General features: G+C 38.6%; 1 protein-coding gene across 2 annotated transcripts in view; it reads left to right on the top strand.

Moving 5' to 3' along the window:
• Window positions 1-17,117, top strand: part of LOC109248465 (nephrocan-like) — a 31,540-nt gene extending 14,423 nt beyond the window's left edge. For both annotated transcript variants that reach the window (XM_019418194.2, XM_019418191.2), the window contains exons 4-5: window positions 5,852-6,753; window positions 16,257-17,117. In XM_019418194.2, the coding sequence (XP_019273739.2) occupies window positions 5,852-6,753; window positions 16,257-16,704 (1,350 nt within the window). In that variant the 3' untranslated portion in view covers window positions 16,705-17,117. The remainder of the gene's footprint in view (window positions 1-5,851; window positions 6,754-16,256) is intronic.
• Window positions 17,118-26,532: the final 9,415 nt, after the last annotated feature.

Here is a 26,532-nt window from a genome sequence, read left to right as displayed (position 1 = left end):
TTATTTTTGAGAGAGAGAGAGACAGAGCACAAGCAGGAACAGAGCAGAGAGAGAGGGAGACACAGAATCTGAAGCAGGCTCCAGGCTCTGAACTGTCAGCACAGAGCTTGATGCTGGACTCGAACCCATGAACCATGAGATCATGACCTGCACTGAAGTTGGACACTTAACCGACTGAGCCACCCAGGCACCCCATCATTATGGTTTGACTCTCATGTCACTAGTGGTTAATGATGTTGAGCATCTTTTTGTGTGCTGATTGAACATTTGCATATCTTTTTTGGAGAAATGTCTATATGAATCCTTTGCCCATTTTTTTTATTGGGTTATTTGTCTTTTAATTATTGAGTTGTAAGAGTCCTTTATATATTCTAAATACAAATCTCCTATCAGATACATGATTTGAGAAAATTTTCTCCCATTCTATGGTTGTTTTTTGTTGTCATTGTCATTGCTGTTGTTCATTGTCTTACTGATGTCCTTTGAAGCACAGAAGTTCCTAATTTTGAGTAAGTCCAATTTCCCTGTTTTGTGGATGTGTTGTCACTTTTGCTTTTGGTGTCATATCTAAGATAGCTTTTACCAAACCCAAGGTGATGAAAAGTTATGCCTGTATTTTCTTCTAAGAGTTTTATAGTTTTAGCTCTTACATTTAGAGAACAAATAGGAGTGTCTTTATGACAGTAGCCAATTAAAATGATTGTGCAGGGACGTCTGGGTGGCTCGGTTGGTTAAGCGTCTGACTTCGGCTCAGGTCATGATCTCATGGCTCATGGGTACGAACACCACATTGGGCTCTCTGCTCTCAGCACATAGCCTGCTTTGGATCCTCTGTCCTCTTCTCTGTCTGCCCCTCCCCAGCTCGCTCTCTTTCTCTCTCTCTTTCTCTCTCTCTCTCTCTCTCTCAAAATAAATAAACTTAAAAAAATAGATAAAATGATTGCTCTTTACATATTTTGTGGAAGGGAAGAAGCTATGTCAAATTCCTCTGGGGTAAGAAATATATAAACAGAGTTTATCACCAAGTGGGGGGATTATGGATTATTTTTATATTCGTTCCATACTTTCCAGAAGTTTAAAATTGTTTACAGAGATCAAGTGTTGCTTTGATGATCAGAAAAATAATTCCAACATTGTTTTACAAAACTTTTACTGGCTTAGTTCACACATGTCTGAGGCTGTAACTAATATTTCAATTTCATGTGTACATTGGACCTATAAGGAACCCAAGAAAGGTCTGTGGCCCTCCAATGCTTGGAGCAAGGTCTGCCCAAAGGAAACCAGAAACAAAGCCTCTTATTGGGAAACCAGCAGAAGTTGTTTCTTTGCTCTACTTCATTTTACTTGCTTTGCTTTTTTAAAAAATTTTCATATTTTATTGTGACTTTTATCTACATATATATTAGGTTCACTAAACTGTAAGACTGTATGGCAGGAATTATATTTAGCTAAACTTCCTATGCCTAATTTTTAACACCAAGCCATACTTGCCTTGTTTTTTAAGCAACATTGAAAAACCAGCAGCCTCAAAACCTTAAAAACAACAACAACAACAACAACAACAACAACAACAACAAAACCAAAGGGTGAGGGGGACACCTGTGTGGCTCAGTGAGTTAAAGGTCCAAATTTGGCTCAGATCATGATCTTATGGTTTGTGAGTTTGAACCCCACGTCAGGCTCTGTACTGGTGATGTGGAGCCTGCTTGGGATTCTCTCTCTCTCACTTCTCTCTCTGCCCCTTCCCCACTTGCACGCTTTCTCTCTCAAAATACATAAATAAATAAAAACTTAAAAAAGGAAAGAAAGAAGAAGCAGTAGCATCAAGTTAGCTCAAGGGCAAAAGCATCTCTTTTTACATCTCTGGAGCACACCTCGGCTTAGTCCAGGAAAATGGAAAAACTAGCCTCGCAGAATTATTTTCCTTTGTCAGCTCTGTAAATCAACGGGAAAGTTGAAAATCAGTGGGCATCTTCTTCACTGTTTGTGGTACCAGAATTCTATATTCTTCTGCTAAATTCATGTTATAGCAGTAAAGTTAAAATAAAAATATGTGTGTTGGGGTAAGATAAACCTGGGTGGGAAGCTCAACTTTTACACTTGCTACCAAGATATACTTGGACTGGTTATTTTACCTTCTTGAGCCTTAGTTTCCCTTTCTGAAAAGGTAATAATCATGCTTGCACACAAGGCTTTATAAACATAGTAAATACTTAGACAATGCTAACCATTTTTTAAAAAGATTTTATTTTTAAGTAATCTCTATACTCAACGTGGGGCTCAAACTCACAACCTCAAGATCAAGAGTCACATGCTCCACTGACTGAATCAGCCAGGCATCCCTAGAAAATGGTAGCCATTTTAATTAATAATAATCAAGAGTAATCGGCATTGACTGACAAAAAGGAGAAAGAAAGGTCTCTGTGCTTCAGCTACCCACTGGATTTGCTTAGGAACATGAACAGTCTACTTAGGCCAGTCTGTACACTTCATGAATAGAAATAAAGACAAATTGAGGCTCTGATACCACACTTTGCCTAGTCCCCAAATAAATTGCCCATTCAGAGCCGTGTCATCTCTGAGCCTTGCTACATAAACAGTAATCTTTTAGGGTTTATGGTCAGTCAGATAAATGTAGAAGTACTAATAACACCAAGTTCTTTTGGGAGATCAACAATCTAAGAAATGAAGATCTATGTCTAGAATCACACATGACTTTATATGAAGGAAAGTCTAGAAAGGACACTTCAGGATGAAAAGTATTTCAGGAACAGTCTTGAGCAGGTCATTAAAAAAAATTTTTTTTTTTTTTTTTTTTTGCCTGAAATTCTAATGGGAGATTTGAACTAGGTAACCTCTAAAGTTTCTGATTATCTTTTTTAAAAATTTTTCTTTTAATGTTTATTTTTATTTTTGAGAGAGACAGGAAGAGCGTGAGCGGGGGAGGGGCAGAGAGAGAGGGAAACAGAATCCGAAGCAGGCCCCAGGCTCTGAGCTGTCACCACAGACCCCCAACTCGGGGCTCAAACTCACACTGTAAGATCATGACCTGAGCCAAAGTCAGAGGCTTAACTGACTGAGCCACCCAGGTACCCCTAAAATTTCTGCTTTTCTAAAACTCTCTGATTTGTGTCTTGATCTTATCTTTTTTGGAAAACCATTAACTGTAGACTAAATGCAATAGAGAATGGTAAGTTGAAGAAGAAAGGGCTGTAGAGTCCAATAGACCTTGTTGAAATTCTCAACTCTCAAAAGTTTGATAATAGGAAATTTGCTAGTTATTAGAAGAACTAATGATAATATGTTGTTAAAACACAAAATGCAACTGAGTACATTTGAAGATCTAATAATAAGTGATGCATGAATCAGGCAACATCTCATCTAGCAAGCAGAGATGCTCTGAGAAGTTGTACCAAATGGGAGGATTCATAGGCAGGAGGGTAGAGCAAAGGAGTTATTAACAAAACAAAAGTAAGGATGGTTTCAGGCAGGTCAAGTTTCTTTGGGGAAGAAGGGACGGAAAGCGTTTTTATCATGGTGATTGCCTCACTAATGCTGATGAAGAAATTTCAGATTGACTCTTAAAAAGTCACATTTAAAAAAAATTTTTTTGATGTTTATTTATTTATTTTTGAGTGAGAGACAGAGAAAGAACGAGCTGGGGAGGGGCAGAGAAAGAAGGAGAGAGAGAACCCCAAGCAGGCTCCGCACTGTCAGCACAGAGCCCGATGTGGGACTCTATCTCATGAACTGTGAGAGCATGACCTGAGCTGAAATCAAGAGTCTGAGGCTTGACTGACTGAGCCACCCAGATGCCCCTAAAAAGTCACATTTTTAGGAGAGGTCAAAACTATAATTAAGTCTTGATTTGCCATCATGGGTGGGGAGCAAATGACTCCATTTGGGGCTTATGTTTTTTTTTTTTTTTTAACAATATAAAAAAGTACTTGGCACTTGTAGATGTTCAATAAATGCAAGAAAAAATTATGATTATTACTGGGACTAGGACTAATTAATACATCTGATTAATCATTAAGAAAATATCACATGTTAGCAGCCGCCAAAACTATTATGATTAGAAACATCTGTTATGGAAATTTTAACATGAGGTTTTTCTAACAGAGTATCATATTAGGAGAAGCTTTGAAATATACCATGATTCGGTGCCTGGGTGGCTCAGTCAATTAAGAGTCTGACTCTTGATTTTGGCTCAGGTAAAGATCTCTCGGTCATGAAATCAAGTCCCGCGTCAAGCTCCACACTGGGCATGGAGTCTGCTTGGGTTTCTCTCTCCCTCTCCCCGACTCCTTAAGAAAATTAAAATAAAATAAAATCTACCATAATTCACATCACATGTCTTCCCGAGATAAATAAATATATGGTACAAAATCAACCCACTTTGAAAGTGTTAATCATGCAATTGTTATTACAAAAGGGCTCAACTGCATAATTAAATCAAACATTTAAAACCTGTAGCTAGTAAGGCATAAAATTTTGCCCTGAAAATTTTAGCAATTGAATTCTAAAGCAGATTGAAAATTTTTGTGAAGTTTTACCAAGCTGAAGAAAATCTGGAACAATTCCTCTTTCTGCCTAGAGATGATCTTACTCTAAGAACAAAATACCAAGAATTACATCATTCAGAAGAAGACCTAGATGGCAAGCTAGGAGGTTGACAGATATGCGGAGAGGAGAGGGGTACTTGAACTTGCAACCTATGGAGAAAGCATATCAGATTTGATCATTTCTAAAATCTAGGACAAGAGTAGCATTAGATCTGGGGTATATGCGTGAATGGAATCTTTGTTCTACAGAGATCGAGACACGTGTATCCTGTTTGTTTCTTCATGGATCTTTTGCATCAGTGAAGTACAGTTTGAACAATAGGGGAATATGGAGGCTAGTTTTTCAAATTATAACATAGTTGAAATGTTTCTCTAATAGGCCCATCTTAGTGATAGCAGTGTCTAGGACATTTAAAATTTTTATGGTTAATGCTTAAAATTTTTTAATGTAATTTATAACTTAAAAATATATAAACAATGCAAAATGAAGATAATGAAAACCTCTAGTAATCTTGCACTGTAGAGTTAGCAGCTGCTAATAGTTTGGTGAAAGATTTCCAGATTGTTCCCATTCGGGGCTATTATAAGATGATGCCACAAAGAACATCCTGCTTCATAAATCATTGTGCAACTAGTAAGTACTTCTGGCTAGAAATAAGCTTGCTGGTCAGAGAATGTACAGCAAAAGTTGACCAATATAAAAAAATTTTTTTTTAATGTTTATTTTTGAAGGAGAGAGAGAGAGGGAGAGACAGAGCATGAGTGGAAGAGGGGCAGAGAGAGAGAGAGAGGGAGACACAGAATCCAAAGCAGGCTCCAAGCTCCAAGCTGTTAGCACAGAGCCTGATGCAGGGCTCAAACCCACGAGCTGTGAGATCATGACCTGAACTGAGGTCAAGACACCGAACCAACTGAGCCACCGAAGCACTCCAAAAAGTTGGCTAGTATTATGTCTACCAATAGTGTGTAAAAGTGCTTAACATATTTTTAATATCCTTCATGTTAGCGATCATGAATAAAACTAGTCAGGACCTGGGGTGCATGGCTGGCTCAGGAGGAGGAGCATGTGACTCTTGATCTTGGGGTTGTAAGTTTGAGCCCCACGTTGGGAGCAGAAATTACTTAAAAATAAAATCTTCAAAAAAAAGTAGTCAGAACCTGTTTCCATCCTTTTCTAAAAAATAATTTTAAAGAGGTCCTGAAGGGAAATCTGAAGTATCATTAGTATTGAATGACAACTGCATTTCATTGTGTACGGTTTTGTTTTTTTTTTTTTTTTTTTGTAGCTGTCTAGCTTCACCCGAATGTTGGCTCTAGAAGATTTTATTCTGCTGGCCAGTGGAACAGAGTCAGTAGAAAATGACACTTTCAAAACTCTGAGTACCTTGAAGACCTTGGAACTCTGGAAAAATAAGTTAAGACGAGTCCCCAGGGTTCTGCCAGCCAGTCTTGAAGTGTTAAAACTAAATGAGAATTCAATAAATGTCCTACACGGATCTGATTTTGAAGGACTGAAGAAATTAAAAATCCTTGAACTTAAAAACAATCTGATCTCTTCTCTCTCTCCCAGCACACTCTCTTCTTTGATCAGTTTGCAGAGTTTGATGTTGGATGGCAACATTATCGAATCTGTAGCTGGACCACTGGTACTTCCCCACCTGAAAAGTATGAGCCTGGAGAATAATAAACTGCATCTTATACCAGCTAGCTTCTTTGCTTCTCTTCAGGCTTTGCAATTTCTCAGTGTCAGTGGTAATTTTCTGACTAAAATTCCTATTAATCTGCCCAAATCCCTGCTCTCTTTAAAAATGGAGAGAAACCAGGTCAAAGTGGTAAGGTTTCGAGACATGAGACACTTGGAGAATCTTTCCCACCTTTATCTGTCAGAAAACTCACTCTCCTCCATTGATGGGGCACAGATCCTTGCCAATTTAACTACTCTTGAGTTGTCCCAAAACCAGGTTCAGACGTTGCCCCTTAAACTACCAGCAAGGCTACAAAAACTAGATATTAGCAATAATCTGATTCAGAGAGTTACAGCCCAAGACTTCCAGGACCTCCGAGACTTGAAACACTTGTTTCTGGACAACAACATTGTCAGCTTGTTCGAAGCTGGAGCCCTGCAGATGTGTTCCCAGCTCTCCAACCTGGCCCTGGAACAGAACCTGCTGTTGTCTATACCTCTAAGGTAAGGGAGAGTTCTCACTTATGTTGACTCCTTTTAACGTTTTCTGAAGATTGGGGCAATTAAGCACATCATACAAGCAAGAAAAACAGAGCAAACATAAATGATCTAATCAAGGCTATCCAAGGGTTCCAGGGTAGAGGTTTTAGACGGGCTTTTGGAATCCCCAGCCCTCTAACTGAATCTGCACTAACTTAATTGCTCTCACCTGTCAGACAAGACACCAACAGGGGCGATCTGTATTTGAAAATATACGACGCCACTTTGGCGGAGTATGCTAACAAACACAATATGGGGATGATATTTGTAAAAATGTATTTTGGTTTTTAAGCATGTGGCCTGAGATCCAGCAACAGGTACACAGCCACTAGCGAAGCAAGGATATGTAAAAGAAATGAGAGGGAAGTGTAGTAAAATATCTATATTTTTAAAAGCATTGAAATAGTAGCTATGAAAAAAATCAGAAGTGTATAATCTCATCTTGTATTTACTTGGGATTCTGTTTTTGGGAGACTCGTTTTCTTCTCAGGGCTGTGATCTTTAAAGGACTTAATCCTGGTTCTGCTTCTAACTGTGTCTGCCTGTGGGTGTGTGAGTCCATTTGGGGTGTCTTACCTTGTGTTCTCGGTTGTCTCCTCAGTTCTCTCTCTCACAAACACACATACACACACACTCCTGCACATATGGACACAAACACATACATATCCTCATACTCTGACACTTAATTTCTCTTTCCAAATATCCCTCCCTCTGTGCCCAACCCACCATCCTGTTCCCCCACCCAGTCATAACTATGACTAATGTACATGTTGACATTAATTGATGCTTTTTATGTAAACTTTATTACATGTTCTACATTTGTAAAGTAGATAATAAAGTAGAAGAATAAAGCCCTATTATTCTCTTAAAAAGATGTTATGTTATTTATTATATGTGCCTATCAGTGGACTCGTTTTCCTTTTGGTGCTTTATAGGAAAAAAAGGCATCTTGCTCTGTTGATTATCATTATCAAATTGCTTGTAATTAATATACCAACTTCTGGCTTCTGTAAGACCCTATGGTACTCAATTTACTTATCTGCATTGCTAGTTACAATAAACAACTTTTTTTATGAATGAAAAAGGGAAAAATTATCTTTGATATGTACAGATGTTCATTTTTTCTTTAAAAAGATTTTTTTAATGTTCATTTTTGAGAGAGAGAAAGACAGACAGAGTGAGCACGAGTGGGAGAGGGGCAGAGAGAGAGGAAGTCACAGAATCCGAAGCAGGCTCTAGGCTCCGAGCTGTCAGCACAGAGTCCAACACGGGGCTTGAACTCACAGACTGTGAGATCATGACCTGAGCTGAAGTCAGACACTTAACCGACTAGCCACCCAGGCTCCCCCAGATGTTCATTTTTTCTAGATGAAAAAAAGAAGTTTGTTATATAGTATGGTAACTGTACCCAATGCAAAACATGAAAAAATGATTTACCCAATGGAAATCAAGATTTTAAAATACATATTCAGGGTTATTTGAAATTAAGCAATTTCTTTTAATGTATAAGCATATGCATACAATTAATTTACTTCAACAAATAAGTTTTGAGTGTTTTCCTTGTGCCAGGCACTTTACCAGGCACTTGAGATACACCAGTGCAACAAAAATAAAACTTCTTGTTCTATACAGCTTAAATTCTAGCAGGGAAAGAGTAACCATAAACACAAGGTGTACGTGTATAACATTTACATGGTGTTAGGTGTTATAGTTAGCAACAACAAAAAAGGGTGGCTGGTTGCCATTTGAAATAGGGTAAGCATGGTAACCCTCACGAAAATGTAAGCTTTGAGCAAAGACTGGAAGGAGGTGAGGGATTTAGCTGTGAAGCTGTTTGGGGGTGGGGGTGGGGGAGGAAAGTGTTCTAGACAGAAGAGCCGATACAAAAGCCATAAAGAACATGCCTGCAGTGTGTCAAGACTCTAATACTTGTAATTTTAGTCATTTCTCTACTGTATTTCAAGCCTTACTTTCTATCACTATATGCCCCTTTTCCAAGAAAAAACAAATCACATATAGACTAAAAACTCATGAAAGAGATTGGGGAATGACTCTCTTGTCAAGGATTCTCAGTGGGCTGTAACAGCCATGGCAAAACTGTGAATCCAGGGGACTTCTCTATTCAGGTAGCTTTTAGAAAGCATTTGGCTAAGTAATCCTGCTAAGTTTAATGAGTGAAAAGTAGCTTAATTATTTACTCCCGCCAGGGCATTTGTGTGTTTAATAAGTGACTACAGAAAGCACAACGCTTTTACCCAATGGAGTGTATAATAGAATTGCAAGCCTGAGCTAGCCATAATTCTTGAATCCGACTCCGCATTACAATTATCTGGAGAACTTTAAAAAAGCATACTTAGGCCCAGACCTCACTTCAAGCCAATTAAAGCAGATACCCAAGAGTTTTTGCCCAGGCATCAGCATTTTTAAAAAGCTCCCAAGATCAATTTAATGTACAGCCAGGGTTGAGAAGTAATAGGCAAGAACAATGGGGCAAAGGACATGAGATGAGACTGGGCTTTTCCTATGAGGATTAACTTAAGCATCACAGCTATCTACTTTGTCAAAGAACTTGGCCAGCTGTGAGAGCAATCTGCTTCTTGTGGAAAGTGATTTTTAAATTCTCCATCACCCCCCACCTCCCCAGCTTTTCTTTGAATTGGAAAGTGTGAATGACCCAGAAAAGGTTCTCTGTGGTTTTCCTCTCATAAAGCATTAAAACACAGTACGATCTGTTTTTTTTTTTTTTTTTTAATTTCTGAATGTTAAGACTTCTTTCCACAAGCTTAAAACAGGACACTTTTTATTTTCATGGGTTTTATTCATACACAAAATTGTACTTTAAAATTCAGTTTTGTATTAATAAACTATAAACACAGGCAACCTGTTACTAGTTGCTAACCTAACCTAATTTGTTGCTTAGTTGCTAGCTATGTATCCTACCACAAATCACAAACCCCTTGTTTTGCCGACCATCCTCCATTCTACATTGTACCAAGGAAGTAACAGTGGATGTTTTCAGGTGCACATATATTCAAATATCTACTACTTTTGCCTCAATACATTATTCGAAATAGAAAATAATACCTAGGGGCTTCTGGGTGGCTCATTCAAACATCCAACTTCTGCTCAGATCATGATCCCACAATTCGTGAGTTCAAGCTCCACGATGGGCTCTGAGCTGACAGCTTAGAGCCTGGAGCCTGCTTCAGATTGTGTCTCCCTCTCTCTCTGCCCCTCCCCCACTTGTGATCTCTCTCTCTCTCTCTCTCTCTCTCACTCTCTCTCTCTCTCTCTCAAAAACAAATTAATAACCATTTAAAAAAAAGAAAAAATAATACCTAACATAACATTAAGTACTGACTAAACCAGCAGTGAGTTCATATATGCATGTTATTTCCGATTACTCTTTACAACAAACCTGCGAATGTACGTACATTTTTTAAACTATTATTTTACAGATTACAACATTAAGGTTAGGAGGTATCAAGAAACTTGCTCAAAATCGCATCGTCAGTAAGTGGTGGAGTCAAGATCAAACACAGTAGTCTAACTCCAGAGTCAAGGAATTTTAGCCACCACGCGAGATTTACCCACCTCTGAGATTTACTCTGCTATAAACAATATATTATACTACTTAAAACTTAGAATGCCCAAGACCTGGGCCTCACTTTTGCTGCTTTTCATTTCACCAATCTGTAGCTCAGTGAACAAATATAAGTCACATCACCTTTTCTTTATCCACAATTTGGATAATTCAAATCCAGAATAGCTTTCTACAACCTAACACAGGCATAGCATTTTACCTTACTTACACTCAGGTGCCATCTACTGGTAAAATGGGGTGTACCCCTTTTTACTTTAAAAAGCCACAGACCCAAAGAACAAACAGCATTTTTAGAAACATGTTTGTCTTAAAATCAGGGAAACTTTTTGAGCATAAATCAGACTTATAAAGACAAAGTATATCAAAGCAATAAATGACTGCCCTAAGTTCACAAAATCAGGACATTAGTGATTTCTCTTACAGTGTCATTTTGGTTATAATGTCCATAGAAACACAGAAGAAAAAAAAAAAGGAAGAGCAGGTATAAGTTTTAGATACCCACCCTAGAACTGTTCATTATATTTGTTTAAAAGAAAACTTGGCTTTCTCATTTTCATTAGCTAACATTTATTATGTGACTTCTGTGTACTAGGCACTTTCATCTATAGGGTGGAAAATCAGAAACTTTAAGCCAAATAACTTACCTGAAGTTGCGTACTGGCAAAAAGAATGGCCAAAGTTAGAACTCAAGTCTTAATTAGTAGACTGGACTCTTTGGTTTACTTTATCATATCTTTCCTCAATTTCTCTCACTTGTACTCTGAAGGGTAATAGTGTCTTGCTTACTGCTACACCATCTGCTAATAGTCCATATTTCCTTGGGGGAAAAAGCTATACGTAAGATTTTCTGTATAACTTTTAGGGATGTACCTTATGTCAGTTGGTATGTACATAAAATACATTGTCTTGGGGACTGACTTCAAATTAAATTTAACTATCAAACTGTTGGCGCTCCTGGGTGGTGCAGCCGGTTAAGCGTCAGACTTTTTTTTTTTTTCCCAATATATGAAATTTATTGTCAAATTGGTTTCCATACAACACCCAGTGCTCATCCCAATAAGCATCCGACTCTTGATCTCAACTCAGGTTCCTGAGTGCAAGCCCCGCATTGGGCTCTGCACTGATGGCCCAGAGCCTACTTGGGATTCTGTCTCTCCTTCTCTCTGCCCCTCCCCCACTTGTTCCTCTCTCTCTCTCTCTCTCTCTCTCTCTCTCTGTCTCTCTCTCTGTCTCTCTCAAAATACATAAAATTTAAATAAAATAAAAAATAAATGTTATATAAATTTAACTATCAACTGTTAAAATGAAAGAAGTGATTTTTCCCTGGTAAGTTCATCTACTTTTTAAGGTAAACTTTATTCCAACTAAGGCGACAACACTTTAAATAAATAATCAAAATCACAAATACTTATATATGTATATTCACTGTACAGTTTAGGATATTAACATAAAATATACAATCATCATATAACCGGGACCACCACAATAAATGTCACTGAATACTAAAAGACATGAGTGCACACTCAGGGGGTTCACACTCTATGGAAATAGCATCTGGAAATAGGAGAATATGAAGCTGTTGAGTAGCAGAAAAATTTTCAGGTTCACAATTGGGCTTCTTTTTTTTTTTTTACTTTTTATCAATAAGCATTAGCATGACATTTTTCACATTGGTATCCACAGTGAAAAACTTTTTTTTTCCTGTTTATAGAGCAGTACCTGTTCAAGACTGAAAACTTCATCTGTTGAAAAATGAAATATCATCCAAGAATTGCTCAACAAGAGCCTATGTCTAGACATAATTTGTTTTTATGTATTTGAGTTCATTTAATTTTGTTTTTTTTTTCTATTTTTTCCATTGAACATTATAGAGTATTTTTCTCTCCCTTTACCCTTTCTACTTTTTCTGAGTATCACTATGGACCTAAGGAATCTTAATTTTTTCAGTGTGTTATGATCATTTCAAGTTGCTAGTCTCTTTTGATTCTCAAATTGCTCCAAATTTGTCTAGTGGGTGCCCCTCCAAGGTGGTCCCTGTGTTCATGAGACCCGATTCCATTATTTCTCTTAAAAATTTTTTTAATGTTTATTTATTTTTGAGAGAGAGAGCTGGTGAGCGAGTGAGTACATGTGTGCCTGAGAGCTAGGGAAGGGCAGAGAGAGAGGGAGAGAGAGAATCCCAAGTAGGCTGTGCACTGTCAGGGCAGAGCCCAATGCAGAGCTTGATCCCACAAACCGTGAGATCATGACCTGAGACGAAATCAAGTGTCTGGTGGTGCTCTTCCATTATTTCTCTTTTTTAAAAATTGAGGTCAAATACACCTACAACTTGCTTAACCATTTTTAACTGTCCAGTTCAGTAAAATACCTTCTTATTGTTATGTAATTGGTCTCCAGAACTTTTTCATTTTGCAAAACTGAAACTCCACACTCATTAAGCAACTCCCTGTTTCCCCCTCTCCCAGCCTCTGACAACCACCATTATACTTTCTGTTTCTATGAATTTGACTTCCCTAGAAATCTCATATAAGTGGAACTATAGTAGTTGTCTTTTTTGTGCTAGGCTTTTTTCGCTTAGCGTAACGTCCTCAAGGTTTATCCATGTTGTAGAATGTATCAGAATTGCCTTTGGTTTTTTTGTTTTGTTTTGTTTGTTTTTTGTTTTGGGTTTTTTTCATTTTTTAGTTTGTTTTTTAATGTTTTTTAATGTTTATTTATTTTTGAGAGAGAGAGACAGAGTGTGAGCGGGGGAAGGACAGAGAGAGGGCGACAGAATCCAAAGCAGGCTCCTGGCTCTGAGCTGTCAGCACAGAGCCTGACACGGGGCTTGAATTCATGAACTGAGCTCAAGTCAGGGCACTTAACCTACAGAGCCACCCAGGTGCCCCGGAATTTCCTTCCTTTGTAAGGCTGACTATTCCATTGTATGTACATCTTGTATTTTGCCTATCAATTCATGGTCAATGTACATTTGGATTGCTTCCACATTTTAGCTATTGTGAATTTAATATGGGTGAATAACATGTAAATAATGTACAAGATTATTTAATATGTAAATATCTCTTTGAGACCAATCATGCTTTCAATTCTTTTGAGTATGTACCCAGAAATGGAATTGCTGGATCATGGGGTAATTCTATTTTTAATTTTGGGGGGGAAGCACCATACTGTTTTCCATAGCGACTACACCATTTTACATTGCCTCCTACAGTGCACAAAGGTTCTAATTTCTCCATATCCTCATCAACACTTGTTATATTCTGGATTTTTGATAGCAGCCATGCTGATGGATATTGCTTATCTTTGAATATGTCATTGCATTCTGGCTCAGATGTTCTAGCTTACCTTGCTCCAGACATAGAATAAGCCATTTCTCTAAGAAGCCTTGCTTCTTTTAAGTGGAAACTGGAATTCTGAAATTAAGATCTGGGTGTTCAGTGTGCTATGCTATTGGAATAGCATTACCATTAGAGTGTAACTTTATTTCTAGATCCTTCCAGTATGCAGAATTAGGAAATATGTATTTTTAAGCTATGAATTCATATTAAAATCTCCAATTCACATTTAACATTAGAGGGTTTTTCTTATTTTATATTTGCATATCTTCTTTTACAATGAAATCTTGGTTCCTAATGATATGAATACACTTACTGATTTGTTTTGTATTAGAGCATTCATTTAAAAAGTTTCAAAATTTCATTACTAGGTGGTGTTAATAATAAGCATGCTAAGAGAAGTTTCCTTGCAGATCCTTTTGTCCCTAGTGTCTAAGGCTTAGATATATCCACCAAGGATATTTAGTCAGAGTACTTTTTCTTTCCTTTATGGGTTATACACCAACATAAACATTGATTAATTAGATATGTTTGTTTCTGTTTGTATTCAGTTTTAGGGCTTGTTTTTGCTTTACCATTTTTGTTTTGTGAACATGTAAAACATTAACATGATTCAAAAGTTAAAACCATATGCAAACACTTCCTATAAGTAACCAGTTTTATTCACTTCTGGTTTATCATTCTTTTTTCCCCCCAAACATAAGCAAATATATGGACATGTATTTTTATTTCCCTCTTACACATACTGTACATACTATTCTACTTTTTGCTTTTTCCCCTTAACCATACTTTCTGGAAATCATTTTGTAGTAATTCATAGGAATGAGTCCCTTCCTTTTTAAAGATTGCATAGTAGTTTTTTACTGTTGTATTTGGTTGTTTCCAGTCATTTTGTATTATAAGTAATACCATAATAAACACATATATGCTGTTTTATATTTGTGAACCGTATATGTAGAAGTGAGATTTCTGGGTTGAAGGGTGAATACACAGGTTATTTCTTTAGGCTTTGCTGAATTCTCCTCCATAGGGGCTATGCTACTTTAGTCTCTGTGTATGAGAATGTCTGTTCCTTCACAGCTTTGCCCACAGAATGTGTTGCTAGAAATTAAGATTTTTACCAATCTGGTAGGTGAGAAATGGCATCTCTCTGTGGTTTTATTTTTCATTTCTCTATTTTGAGTATGGTTGAAGACTTCAGGGCTTTGCTTTTCTGTGGTTTGGTTTTTCTTTTAATTTATTTTGAGAGAGAGAGAGAGCTCATATGGGCTAGAGGTAGAGAGAGAGGGAGACACAGAATCTGAAGCAGGCTCCAGGCTCTGAGCTGTCAGCACAGAAACCGATACAGGATTTGAATTCACGAGCTATGAGATCATGACCTGAGCTGAAGTTGGACACTTAACCGACTGACCCACCAGGTGCCACACTTTGTCTGGGTTTTAAGGTGCAGATATTTTCCCCCAGTTTATAATTTATCTTCTGACTTTGCATATGTCTTTTGCTATACACAATTTTTTTTTAATTATGTTTAATGTCATTGATTCATTGATCTTTTATAGCTTCTGGATTTTCAAGCCATAGTTAGAAAAGCTTTCTCATAGAATTAGTACTTCAAAAATGATTTAAGTATATGATTTTTATTGTCACATAAGTTTATTATCTCTTAATTTACATATTAGGAGACATTAGTCTATCCTTTTTTTGCTGTTATAAGTATAATTAAATATGTGACAAACATGTTTGCAAATAAATCTGTTTGCTTCTGTTATCTCCTAGTTGAAAGGTATGACATTATTTAAATTTGATACATAGTACCAAATTGTTTCCAAAATGGTACCAATTTAAACTCCCACCAATAGAGTTTAAGTTCTTACCTTACAACCTCTTCAGCAGCAATAAATATAAAAATTTAAAACCAGGGTGCCTGGGTGACTCTGTTGGTTAAGCACCTGGGTCTTGATGATCTTTTGATTTTGGCTCAGGTCATGATCTTATGGTTTCATGAGTTTGAGCCCCACATCGGGCTCCTCACTGTGGGTGCCCACCCTCTCTCTCAAAATAAATACACATTAAAAAAAAATTAACCAAAGCCATGTTCTAATTTCATACATAAAACATTGCATCACTTTTTCATTGCCTTTTATATTCATGAAGAACAACACTTTTTCATGTTTTTATTCAATACTTTTTTTCTCTTATAAATTATGGATTCGTGGCCTTTGCCACCTAAAAAATTGGGAACTTTTTTTCTTATCAATTTGTTTCTGTGATCCTATTTGACAACAAAAGAAATTAAAGAGTTTTATGGCTAGGAACCAGAAAACTCAGAGGGTTAGAAAACAAGACCTATGAGAAAGGGTTAAAGACCTATACATAAGACTTAATTTTTCAAAACAAGTCTTGTTTTCTAGCTTCAAACAGGACATGGTGGTACAGAAAAGGCTGGTGTTGCTCAGTCCGGGTTGCCTAGGTAGTTATGGAATGTTGATCATGGCTTCCTCTCACATCCTGTTTCCATACTTTTGCAGGCTTCCAGGGACCTTAGCCAGGCTGGACCTCAAAGGCAATGCCATCCAGGATATTACTGAGAGGGACCTCAAGGATCTGAAGCAGCTTCAGGTTCTAAACCTTAGGAATAACAAGATTTCTGCCTTAGACCTCAAAGCCTTGGAGGGGTTGCCTCGCCTCAGACATCTGTATCTGGATGGAAATCCGTGGAATTGTACCTGTAGTCTCATAAGAGCGAGGGAGATCCTGAAGGCCAAGGGCACAGATGTGAAGGGGGGACAATGTGCTGCACCAGCAGAACGACAAGGGGAAAGCTGGATGTCCTCCAAGAAGATCATGAGACAATGTGAGCATCAACTACATCTAACCGAGAAAAACAAAGAAACCAAAAAGAAATCAAAACCAGAAGAGCACTCCAGCATCAGAATCAACATGGATGATGATTATTATGATTATGAAATAGATTAAGTATGAGCTTTGCCTACAGGTTAGAAAAAATTTTTTTTCTAATAGACTTCATTTTAGAGCAATTTTAGGTTCATAGCGTAGTTGAGACCAAGATATAGAGAGTTCCCATATACCCCCTATCTCCACACATGTATAGACTCCCCCATTGCAAAATCCCCCTTCAAAATGGAACATTTATTACAATTGATGAACCTACATTGACACATCATCATCAACTGAAGTCCATAGTTTACGTGAGGGTTCACTCTTGGAGGCATACATTCTGGGGACCTGGACAAATGTATGACAACATGTGTCCATCATAAGAGTGGCAGAGTAGTTTCACTGACTTAAAAATGCTCTGTGCTCCAGATGAAGTTTTATAGCGTTCAATCTCTTAAGCAGAAATATACAATAAATTTAGATACGCAAGAGTCTTTTTTGTAAGTTTTTTTTTTTTTTTTAAAGAATGAAATCAGAGGGGCACCTGGGTGGCTCAGTCAGTTAAGCGTCTGACTTAGCTCAGGTCATGATCTCACGGTCCGTGAGTTCGAGCCCCGTGTGGGGCTCTGTGCTGAGGCTCAGAGCCTGTGCTCAGAGCCTGGAGCCTGCTTTGGATTCTGTGTCTCCCTCTCTTTCTGACCCTCCCCCATTCATGCTCTGTCTCTCTCTGTCTCAAAAATAAACATTAAAAAAAAAAAAAAAAAAAAAAAGAATGAAATCAGAGTTGAAGTAAATTGAGGTGGGGGGAGGAAAGGAGAAAGGGACAATGGTAAGAAGATATAAGATTCCTTCCACTTAAAAGGTAATTAGTGTTTTATACTGAAATCTACACAAATAATAATGCCAAATAAATTGCCATCTCACTAACTTCCTGCAAATAGAGTAGCTCATTTTTTCACATAAGATGTTGACTTTTGTATATGAAGCTGATGCCTGCAGGTCTACACTACTGGCTTTTGACTGTAAGCAATAGAGACATACTCCAACTCAAGCAAGCAAGAAAGTATTAGAAAGATTGGGAATAGCCTACAGAATCAAAGGAAAACTGAAGAATCTGGGAAGAACGGGGATCAGAACTGCTCCAGGGCCCCAGACAGAATGATGTAATGGAGAGGCCCTCAGCTTGTTCGAGGTTCTCTGTGCAGAATGAAGAGCTCTTGCTATTACCAGTGTTCGCTTCCCTCTTCTCAAGAGTCATATCCTCAGAAGGAGAGGCTAATTGGCTTAACTTGGGTCACATGTTCATCCCTGCTAAGGGACAGTAGGTCTTGTGGGACAGTCTTATCAAGACCAAAGGGAAACCAAAAAAAGGGAAAGATAAACTGGCACCTTAAATATTACAGATGTCCCTATAATGGCCTCCCTGAAAAGAGTTGTGTTTTGAGTTACAGTCTGTTTTCCCTGAGTTGACCACAATCCCACACTGCCTTCCTTTTGATGAACTGCATACTTTTGAGAATTGCCTGTCTGGTCATAGAGGTGTGACTATAGAATAATTTTTTTAATCAGTATTTTTTCTATCAATCTACTAGCAATCTTTTTCTATCAATCTACTTGTAAATAAAATCTACAGGCATATAAATCTGAAACCCCATCTAAATTGGCTCCTTTCCTAATTAGTAAGATTTACCTATTGCAGCATTTTACAAAGACTTCCATCAAAATGCTTCTAAAGGCAGAGAAAGGAAATAGTAGAGATTGAGTGGATGAGTAATATGCCCACCAGAAGCTTGAACTTTCACCAAAGTGTCATGTTTTAAAATTTTGTGCAGAATTTGTATTACTTGCTTTATGTCCACATTTTCTTCTCCCAAAATCTTTATGAAATTGACATTCCTTGGAAAAGAGCCCTATTTTTATTGTGGCTTCTAGAACTCCTTGGCATAGTGACAGGTTTCCCAACAACATAAAGCACAGAAGTACAGAAATAAAGGAACTCTTACGTGATTTTCCTTGTTATGGTGTGGGTTTCAACTCTTGTGATGTGTCTGACCTATAATTCTAAGAAAAACCAGTGATTTGTGATATGTAATAATATATAACCACTACCATTGCCTGGGTATTAATAATCAGAATTTCCAAGCTATGAGGGCCTTGAGAAAGAATCTTAGCCTTTTACAGATGTGAGAGCCAGTCTCATAGGGGTGAAGTCACTGTCAGGTTCACGAACATAGAAACTGGCAGAACTAGGGGTGTGCCTGGGTGGCTCAGTCAGTTAAGCTTCTGAGATTTCGGCTCAGGTCATCATCTCATGGTTCTTGGGATTGAGCCCGGCATTGGGCTCTGAACTGACAGAGAGGAGCCTTCTTGGGATTCTCTCTCTCTCCCTCTCTCTCTGCCCCTCCCCCACTCTCTCCATCAAAATAAATAAATAAACTTAGAAAAAAGAAAGTGGGAGAACTGGAACTTGATTGCACCTGGGTTTTTTGTTTTTGTTTGTTTTGTTTTGTTTTGTTTTTTTACTTCCATTCAATACTCCTACTACAGAATTTACTGTAAGATTCACTTAGGACGCACTTTACTCACAATGTCCAGAATAGTAAAATGTTCCATAAAGTATGTGTATTTATTTGCTCTGGTGGCCATAACAAAATACTATGGCTAGGTGGCTTAAACAACAGAAATTCATTTTCTCACAATTCTGGAGGTTTAGAAAGCCCAAGATTAAGATGTCATCAGGGTTGATTTCTAGTGAGGCCTCTCTTCCTACGTTGTAGACCACTGTCTTCTTGCTGTGTGCACACACATGGAAAAAGATCTTTCCTGTCTCTTCTCCTTTTAGGGCCCCACCCTTAAGACCTCATTTAATGTTAATTATCTCCCTAAAAGTCCTATCTCCAAATCCAATCATATTGGGGGTTAGGGCTTAACATAAGGATCTTGGGGGACACAATTTAGTCCATAACAGTATATATATAGATATAGATATAGATATAGATATAGATATATAGATATAGATATATATAGATATATATATAGATATAGATATAGATATAGATCAGTATATATATATACTGATCTACTTACCTATTTACCTATACTATCTATCTCAGTTTGGGGTTCTTGATTAAGTTTATTGATATCTTTACAGAAAAAAGAAAAAGAAATAAGAAAAAGGAAAGAGTGGGGAGAACAAAGTAGAAAAGGATCAGGAAATTTTAAGGCCCAATTATTGCACATTTATACTTATGTAGAGATTTTTAAAAATCAGATATTTAGTTGCTAATCTGAGAAGACAGCTAGCGGGCAAGGTTGAGATATAAGGCAGGTGAAACTTAGAAAGAAGAGTGAAATATAGATTGTGAGATAATGCTTCATGATCCTGGAAGACAGGTGTAGGTTGAGTGTTTTGGATTTGGAGAAGGGGCAGTCATCCTGGGCACAAGGGTACATTTAATATCTGAAAAAAGGGATTACTTTGTGGTAGATAAGGAAAAGGGGAGATTAATGTCCAGAGACTAGTTTTTCCTTTTACCTTTTAGTGCCACTGTTTCCTCATCTGTAAAATGGGGATTGTAGTATACCTCCTAGCGTTCTTTTGAATTAAACCTATATGGAAGAAAAACATTTCCTTAATTGCCCCCATAATTTGCAAATCCTCTTGTCTCTCCAAATGGAGACATTGTTCTATACCTCAGAGGCCAATCACACAGTAGCATATGCAAATGCATCCCCCCCCCCCCCCCACACCCGCCAAGGTTATGCAGTGGATAGCATGTGTCCATACTGAAGGCATTTTTCTTCTCTCACTGCTTTCCTTCTCCCTTTTCAAATCATGCCTGCTTAGACCTTCCAAGAGTCAGAACCGAGCCACTGCCTGGTCAATACTCTCCTACTGTGACTGTTCTCTTGGTAATACAAATCCTGGTTGAAGCCTTTAAATTGCCCCCTGCAAGGGCTTGATTGGTCTTTGATGAAAGACTAGTCTTCTACTCACCCTTGGAAAAGGGAGTGAGAAAAACGGAAATGAATAAATAGCTGAAATGAATGATCTGAAAAGAAGGCACTGAAGCTCCTTTCTAGAACATGCACATGGTCACATGCAAATGTACTACTTTTATCAGAGCTGATATTCTCATTCAGGAGCATACTTAGTGTCTACTTAGAAATACTCAGAATTTACCAACTTTGAAGAGTTTTTCCTCACAGACTTTATAACTTTCTGTTACACAATATGTGCAATAGCAAGAACTTTGGACTTGCCTTCTTGTGATGTGTAGGCTTTCTGTTAATGCCTTTGCAAAGGGGCTCACAAGTTTCAAATTTTCTGCTTTGTTGCACCTCTGAATCTCTTCCCTTACTTCATGGTTCATGGATGTTCTGGTTTTAGATGACAAAGATGTCTCTAAGGCCAATGCTCAGAAAACTCTCCTTTCTCTAAAGAAGTTCTTTTTTTTAATAGTTGTTCACTATGTCCCCTTATCAAATAATGCTCTGATATTGAGGCTGTAGCCAAAAATTCTGGTAAAACAACCATGCGGGGGTGGGGGTGGGGAAGGTTGGAAGAGGGTCGGTTGACATTTAATGCTTTCATCCCTTTTAATTTTTTCATTCCTTTTAAATACAGGTTATACAGATTTCACCAGCCCTGAGAAACAGAATAATCAGTATGTTTTTAAAGCTCTACTTTGCCAGAGGTCACGGTTCAGTTATATCACCCATCATTTAGTTAATTAGACATTTTGCTCTTAGCTGAATTTGCTTAAACAAATATGCACACAAATGAAAAACTACTATCTTTACAAATCAACCAAAAACTCAATGTTTCTCCATCATATAATTGTGTAGTGAATGTTAAAACTTGGATTCTTGCCAGCTTATTAGTCTGAAACCTCAGGGAATGTGTAAAAGTGCTCCCAAAGCGCAATTTTGTAAGAATGAACTTCGTGGAACTTCCTGGTATCATTCCAGTAATAATAATGGATTATCTTAACAGTTTGATTTTGTAACATTACTAGCATCGTCTCTGAGCTCAAGGATTACCTTTATTCCAGATGGTATCTGTTTTTGACAGGGAAGAGCTCCAATGATGGATTTCTTTATGTTTTTCCTCTAAGGTAGAATACTGTTCCAATATTCTCTATAGGCTGTCACAAAACACTGTTTTTAGGAACCCAATACAGAGGATTTTATTTAATAGCCATTATTCAACTTCTAAAACTGTCACTGACCATTGCCTCTCAAGTATTTGCATCCCAGTCTATCTTGGTTTCATAAAATACCTAGTGTATCATCATTCCTTCCCACCTGCTCTCTCCCCACAACACAAACTCCCCACAGGCTGCCCCACCCAGTGTTGGATCATTGTTATTCAGACTTCTAGTACTCATTTCTGCTTTAGGATTAACTTATCAACCACTTTTTTAAAAAGAATCACAAATGCCAGGGCGCCTGGGTGGCTCAGTCGGTTAAGTGTCTGACTTCAGCTTAGGTCATGACCTCACGGCTTGTGGGTTCAAGCCCCGCATCAGGCTCTGTGCTGACAGCTCAGAGCCTGGAGCCTGCTTTGGATTCTGTGTCTCCCTCTCTCTCTGTCCCTCTCCCACTCGTGCTCTGTCTCTCTCTCTCTCTCAAAAATAAACAAACATTTAAAAAAATTAAAAAAAAAAGAATCACAAATGCCACTGAAAATAAAACTGTCTGACAGACAATAAAGGTCCATGTATTACATGAAAAGTAATCCATGATAATTCTTCCCTTGGAAATGTGATGGAATTTCAAAATGGGATTCCTGTGTTAAAGGTTATGTGTATTTTTAATTATAATCGATAATATCAGATCATTTTACAAATATTACCTCCTCCAAATGTATCAACTCATCAGCAATGTTTTTAGATACCTGTTTCTGCCTGGTCATCATCATTTACCCTCAGTCTTTACTTTTTGCCCAACTGATGAATGAAAAAACAGTACCTCATTGTTTTGATTTTCACTTTACTGACTACTTGTGAGGTTGAGCATATTTTTATATGTTTGTTAGCCTTTGCATTTCCTCTTCTGTTGGTGATCTGTTCACTGTGCCCATTTTATTTTTTAATATGTATTTATTTTCAAGAGAGAGTGAGAGATCAAGCAGGGGAGGGGCAGATAGAGAAGGAGACACATAACGTGAAGCAAGCTCCAGGCTCTGAGCTATCAGCACAGAGCCCAATGTGGGGCTTGAACCATGAACCGCAAGATCATGACCTGAGCCAAAGTCAGATGCTGAACCCACCGAGCCACCCAGGCACTCCAGGTTGGTCAACTTTTAAGGTAAATGACCTAAGAGTACATATTTGTACAATTCATGCACAAATGAATGTGGCCGTGTTCTAATAACTTTTTAAAAACTCATAGTTGACTTATAGTTTATGATTCACCATGTAAGGAGCTTGGAAGTTGTCAATCTGTTGCAACCACAAATAAAAAAGCTGAATGAACTGAAAATCAACAACTCTTTTTTGATCCAGAAGAGAAAGTGAGATCCCAATTAGAGAGCCAGGTGAATGCAGAGAATCACAGGAGCAGAAAGCCCTGAGCAGAGGCCTCTGCAGGAACCTGTGCTATGGCAGAAAAATCTGACCTGTGATGGATAATTGCTAGAGGCTCAGAGTGGACAAGTCTGAGAATTAAAAGCTCTGGAGGGGCTGGCAGACACAGGAGGTCCCCCACACTTAGGTAAGCTTCACCTTCAGGAACTCAACCAGGTTCTCCAGTGAATATTAGGGGGAAAAAAATCTCCTCATGCTTCTGACAGCAGGAGGAGAAAAAGAGCCATTTTGAAAAATGCCAGAGCATTCTGTTCTTCTTAACAGGGGTACTCTCAAGAGAAACTATTTTACCACAGTCTAAATTATTGGGGTTTTATCCAATCTAGGGGGAAGGGAAATACCCAACGCCAGCCCTGTCTAGTCATCCTGGCCCACATAAGACGGGGGGTGGATTAGGGAACTGAAAAATACTTGCGAGTTCACAGACCAGAGGCACAAGGCTCACTAAAAGACTGAGATCTGATCATAGGATTGCAGAACACTTCCCACCCTCTGCACCTTGACACCACATTACTAAAGGACTGTTCCTTCCACCCAGTACATCATGTCCAATCACCAAATAAAAATTACAAGGCATTCTAAATGGCAAACAAAAACAAAAACAAAAACCCAAAAAACAGTTTGAAGAGAGAGAGCAAGCATCAGAACCTGACTGAGATATAACGAGGATGTCAAGGTGACATATCAAAATGTCATACACTTGGAATCACAGCATGTTTGTCCCCATAATGTTTGAGACTTACCATATTTCTGAGGCTGTAGAATTCTTTCTGCATTTATCTGTCCCTGGTAGAACTTGGGTGGTGGGAATTATGCTTAAGAAGTTCAAAATTTATATTACACTTTTTTTTTTTTTTTAATTTTTTTTAACGTTTATTCATTTTTGAGACAGACAGAGCATGAACAGGGGAGGAGCAGAGAGAGAGGGAGACACAGAATCTGAAACAGGCTCCAGGCTCTGAGCTGTCAGCACAGAGCCCGACGCGGGGCTCGAACTCACGGACCGTGAGATCATGACCTGAGCTGAAGTCGGACGCTTAACCGACCAAGCCACCCAGGCGCCCCTATTACACTTTATTGATATGAACACCTAACATTCCTAAAAGTGCCACATTCATTGCTTTTTTTCTTTTTTTTTGCAAGTGACAAAATTAGAAATTCTTTTTTTTTTTAATTTTTTTTTTTAATGTTTATTTATCTTTGGGACAGAGAGAGACAGAGCATGAATGGGGGAGGGGCAGAGAGAGAGGGAGACACAGAATTGAAGCAGGCTCCAGGCTCTGAGCCATCAGCCCAGAGCCTGACACAGGGCTCGAACTCACGGACTGCAAGATCGTGACCTGAGCTGAAGTCGGACGCCCAACCGACTGAGCCACCCAGGCGCCCCAGAAATTCTTTAGAAAAGAGACAAGTCCTTAAGCTTTGGATTGAATGGATATACATAATAAGATAATATGTTTTCCTATTGTTCCAGAATTGTGGCAGAAAACAACAGGCATCAAATCAAACCTCCTACTTTTTTATTTTTAATTTTTTTCAGCTTATTTATTTTAAGAGAGACTGAGACAGTGCGTGCAGGGGAGGGGCAGAGAAAGAGGGAGAGAGAGACTCCCAAGCAGATGCTGCACCGCAGTGCAGAGCCAGACGCAGAGCTCGCACTCACAAAAATGAGATCACGACCTGAGCCGAAACCAAGAGTCGGACGCTCAACCAACTGAGCCACCCTGGTGCCCCCAAATCCAGCTCCTTCTAAGGGCAGAGAAGTAGCTGGAATTTGACACTTCCATTCTCAGCCTACTGAAAGATGGCAAAGAAGAAAAGGGGGGAGCCCTTGCCTATCTCCTTTCAGGAGGCTGAACATTTTGAAGTCAAGAGACCTGTTACCCTACCTACGGTTACTCTTGGAGGAAAAAAACAAACAATTGAGGACAGGAGGCAGGGTCTGCATGTTGGGGGTGGTGGTGGTGGGATACTGTCAGACAGAAATGGAGCTAGAACCCCTTTGCTTAAGTTTGCAATTCAAGGAAGTACAAAAGTTGCAGCCTGCATGTACCTGCAGACCTGAGAGCTGACCATGGAGAGATGAGACTGATGCCTCTAGTCTTGCCAGAAGTGGCAAACATTGGGGCACAGAGGTGAGTAGAACAGAGAAATGTAGCCGTGTGTGTGTGTGTGTGTGTGTGTGTGTGTGTGTGTGTGTGTGTAGGGGGCTGTCCCTTGGAATACACAGCCAAATTTCAGAAGGATGCTGGTGCCTGAAGAGCTTCCTTAGCAGAGCATCCCGTAGTCATATAAATGGCAATGGCTAGTGAGGAAGAAGACTGCAGGCTTTCCTGGTCACCACCTTTCCTCTCTCCCTCCTCTTTGTCCATCACCAGACAGAGGGACCGGAGAGATGTAGAAGGGAGTGAAGGGCGTGCCTGGTGCTTAGCCCTTACTTCCCCTGGCTGAACTGCCAAAGGGAGAAAAACTTTGACATGGACATGAGATTCCAGTTTCTTTTTTTAACGTTTATTTTTGAGAGACAGAGAGAGAGAGAGACAGAGCATGAGCAGGGGAGGGGCAGAGAGAGAGGAAGACATAGAATCTGAAGCTGGCTACAGGCTCTGAGCTGTCAGCACAGAGTCCGATATGGGGCTTGAACCCATGAACAGGTTCGAATTCACGAATCATGAGATCATGACCTGAGCCGAAGTCAGACGCTTAACCAACTGAGCCACCCAGGTGCCCCTCCAGTTTCAAAATAAAGTGAAGTGATGGGAGCCTGGATGGTTCAGTCGGTTGTGTCCCACTTCATCTCAGGTCATGATCTCACGGCTTGTGAGTTTGAGCCCCGTGTCGGGCTCTGTACTGACAGCTCAGAGCCTGGAGCCTGCTTTGGATTCTGTCTCTCTCTCTCTCTCCAAAATAAATGAACATTAAAACTCTCAAACATCTCTTAAAAATAAATAAATAAAATGAAGTGAGTCTTGGACAATGAGACTAGTCCAAAAAGTGACAATGACTGAAACACTAAGGTATGTGGCCAAGAAGTTAACAGATGTTTCCCGTGGGAAAAAGGGCTTGAGAGAACAAAGACTAGGTAGGCATTACAAAAATGCAATTATTTTATACATGCTATATGCAACATGCAATATTATATATATAAATATCTATCTATATTTTTATATATATTTATATATATACATATATATATTCACATTGAACAACCCAGGTTTAGCTGTGCAGGTTCACTCCTACTGGATTTTTTTTTTGATACATTTTTTTGATAAATGTATTTTCTCTTCTTTATGATTTTCTTAATAACATTTTCTTT

Source organism: Panthera pardus, unplaced genomic scaffold (assembly GCF_024362965.1).
Source record: "Panthera pardus isolate Hobbes unplaced genomic scaffold, ASM2436296v1 HiC_scaffold_17, whole genome shotgun sequence".
Lineage (NCBI taxonomy): Eukaryota > Metazoa > Chordata > Mammalia > Carnivora > Felidae > Panthera > Panthera pardus.
This window is presented reverse-complemented; position numbering and strand designations above follow the sequence as displayed.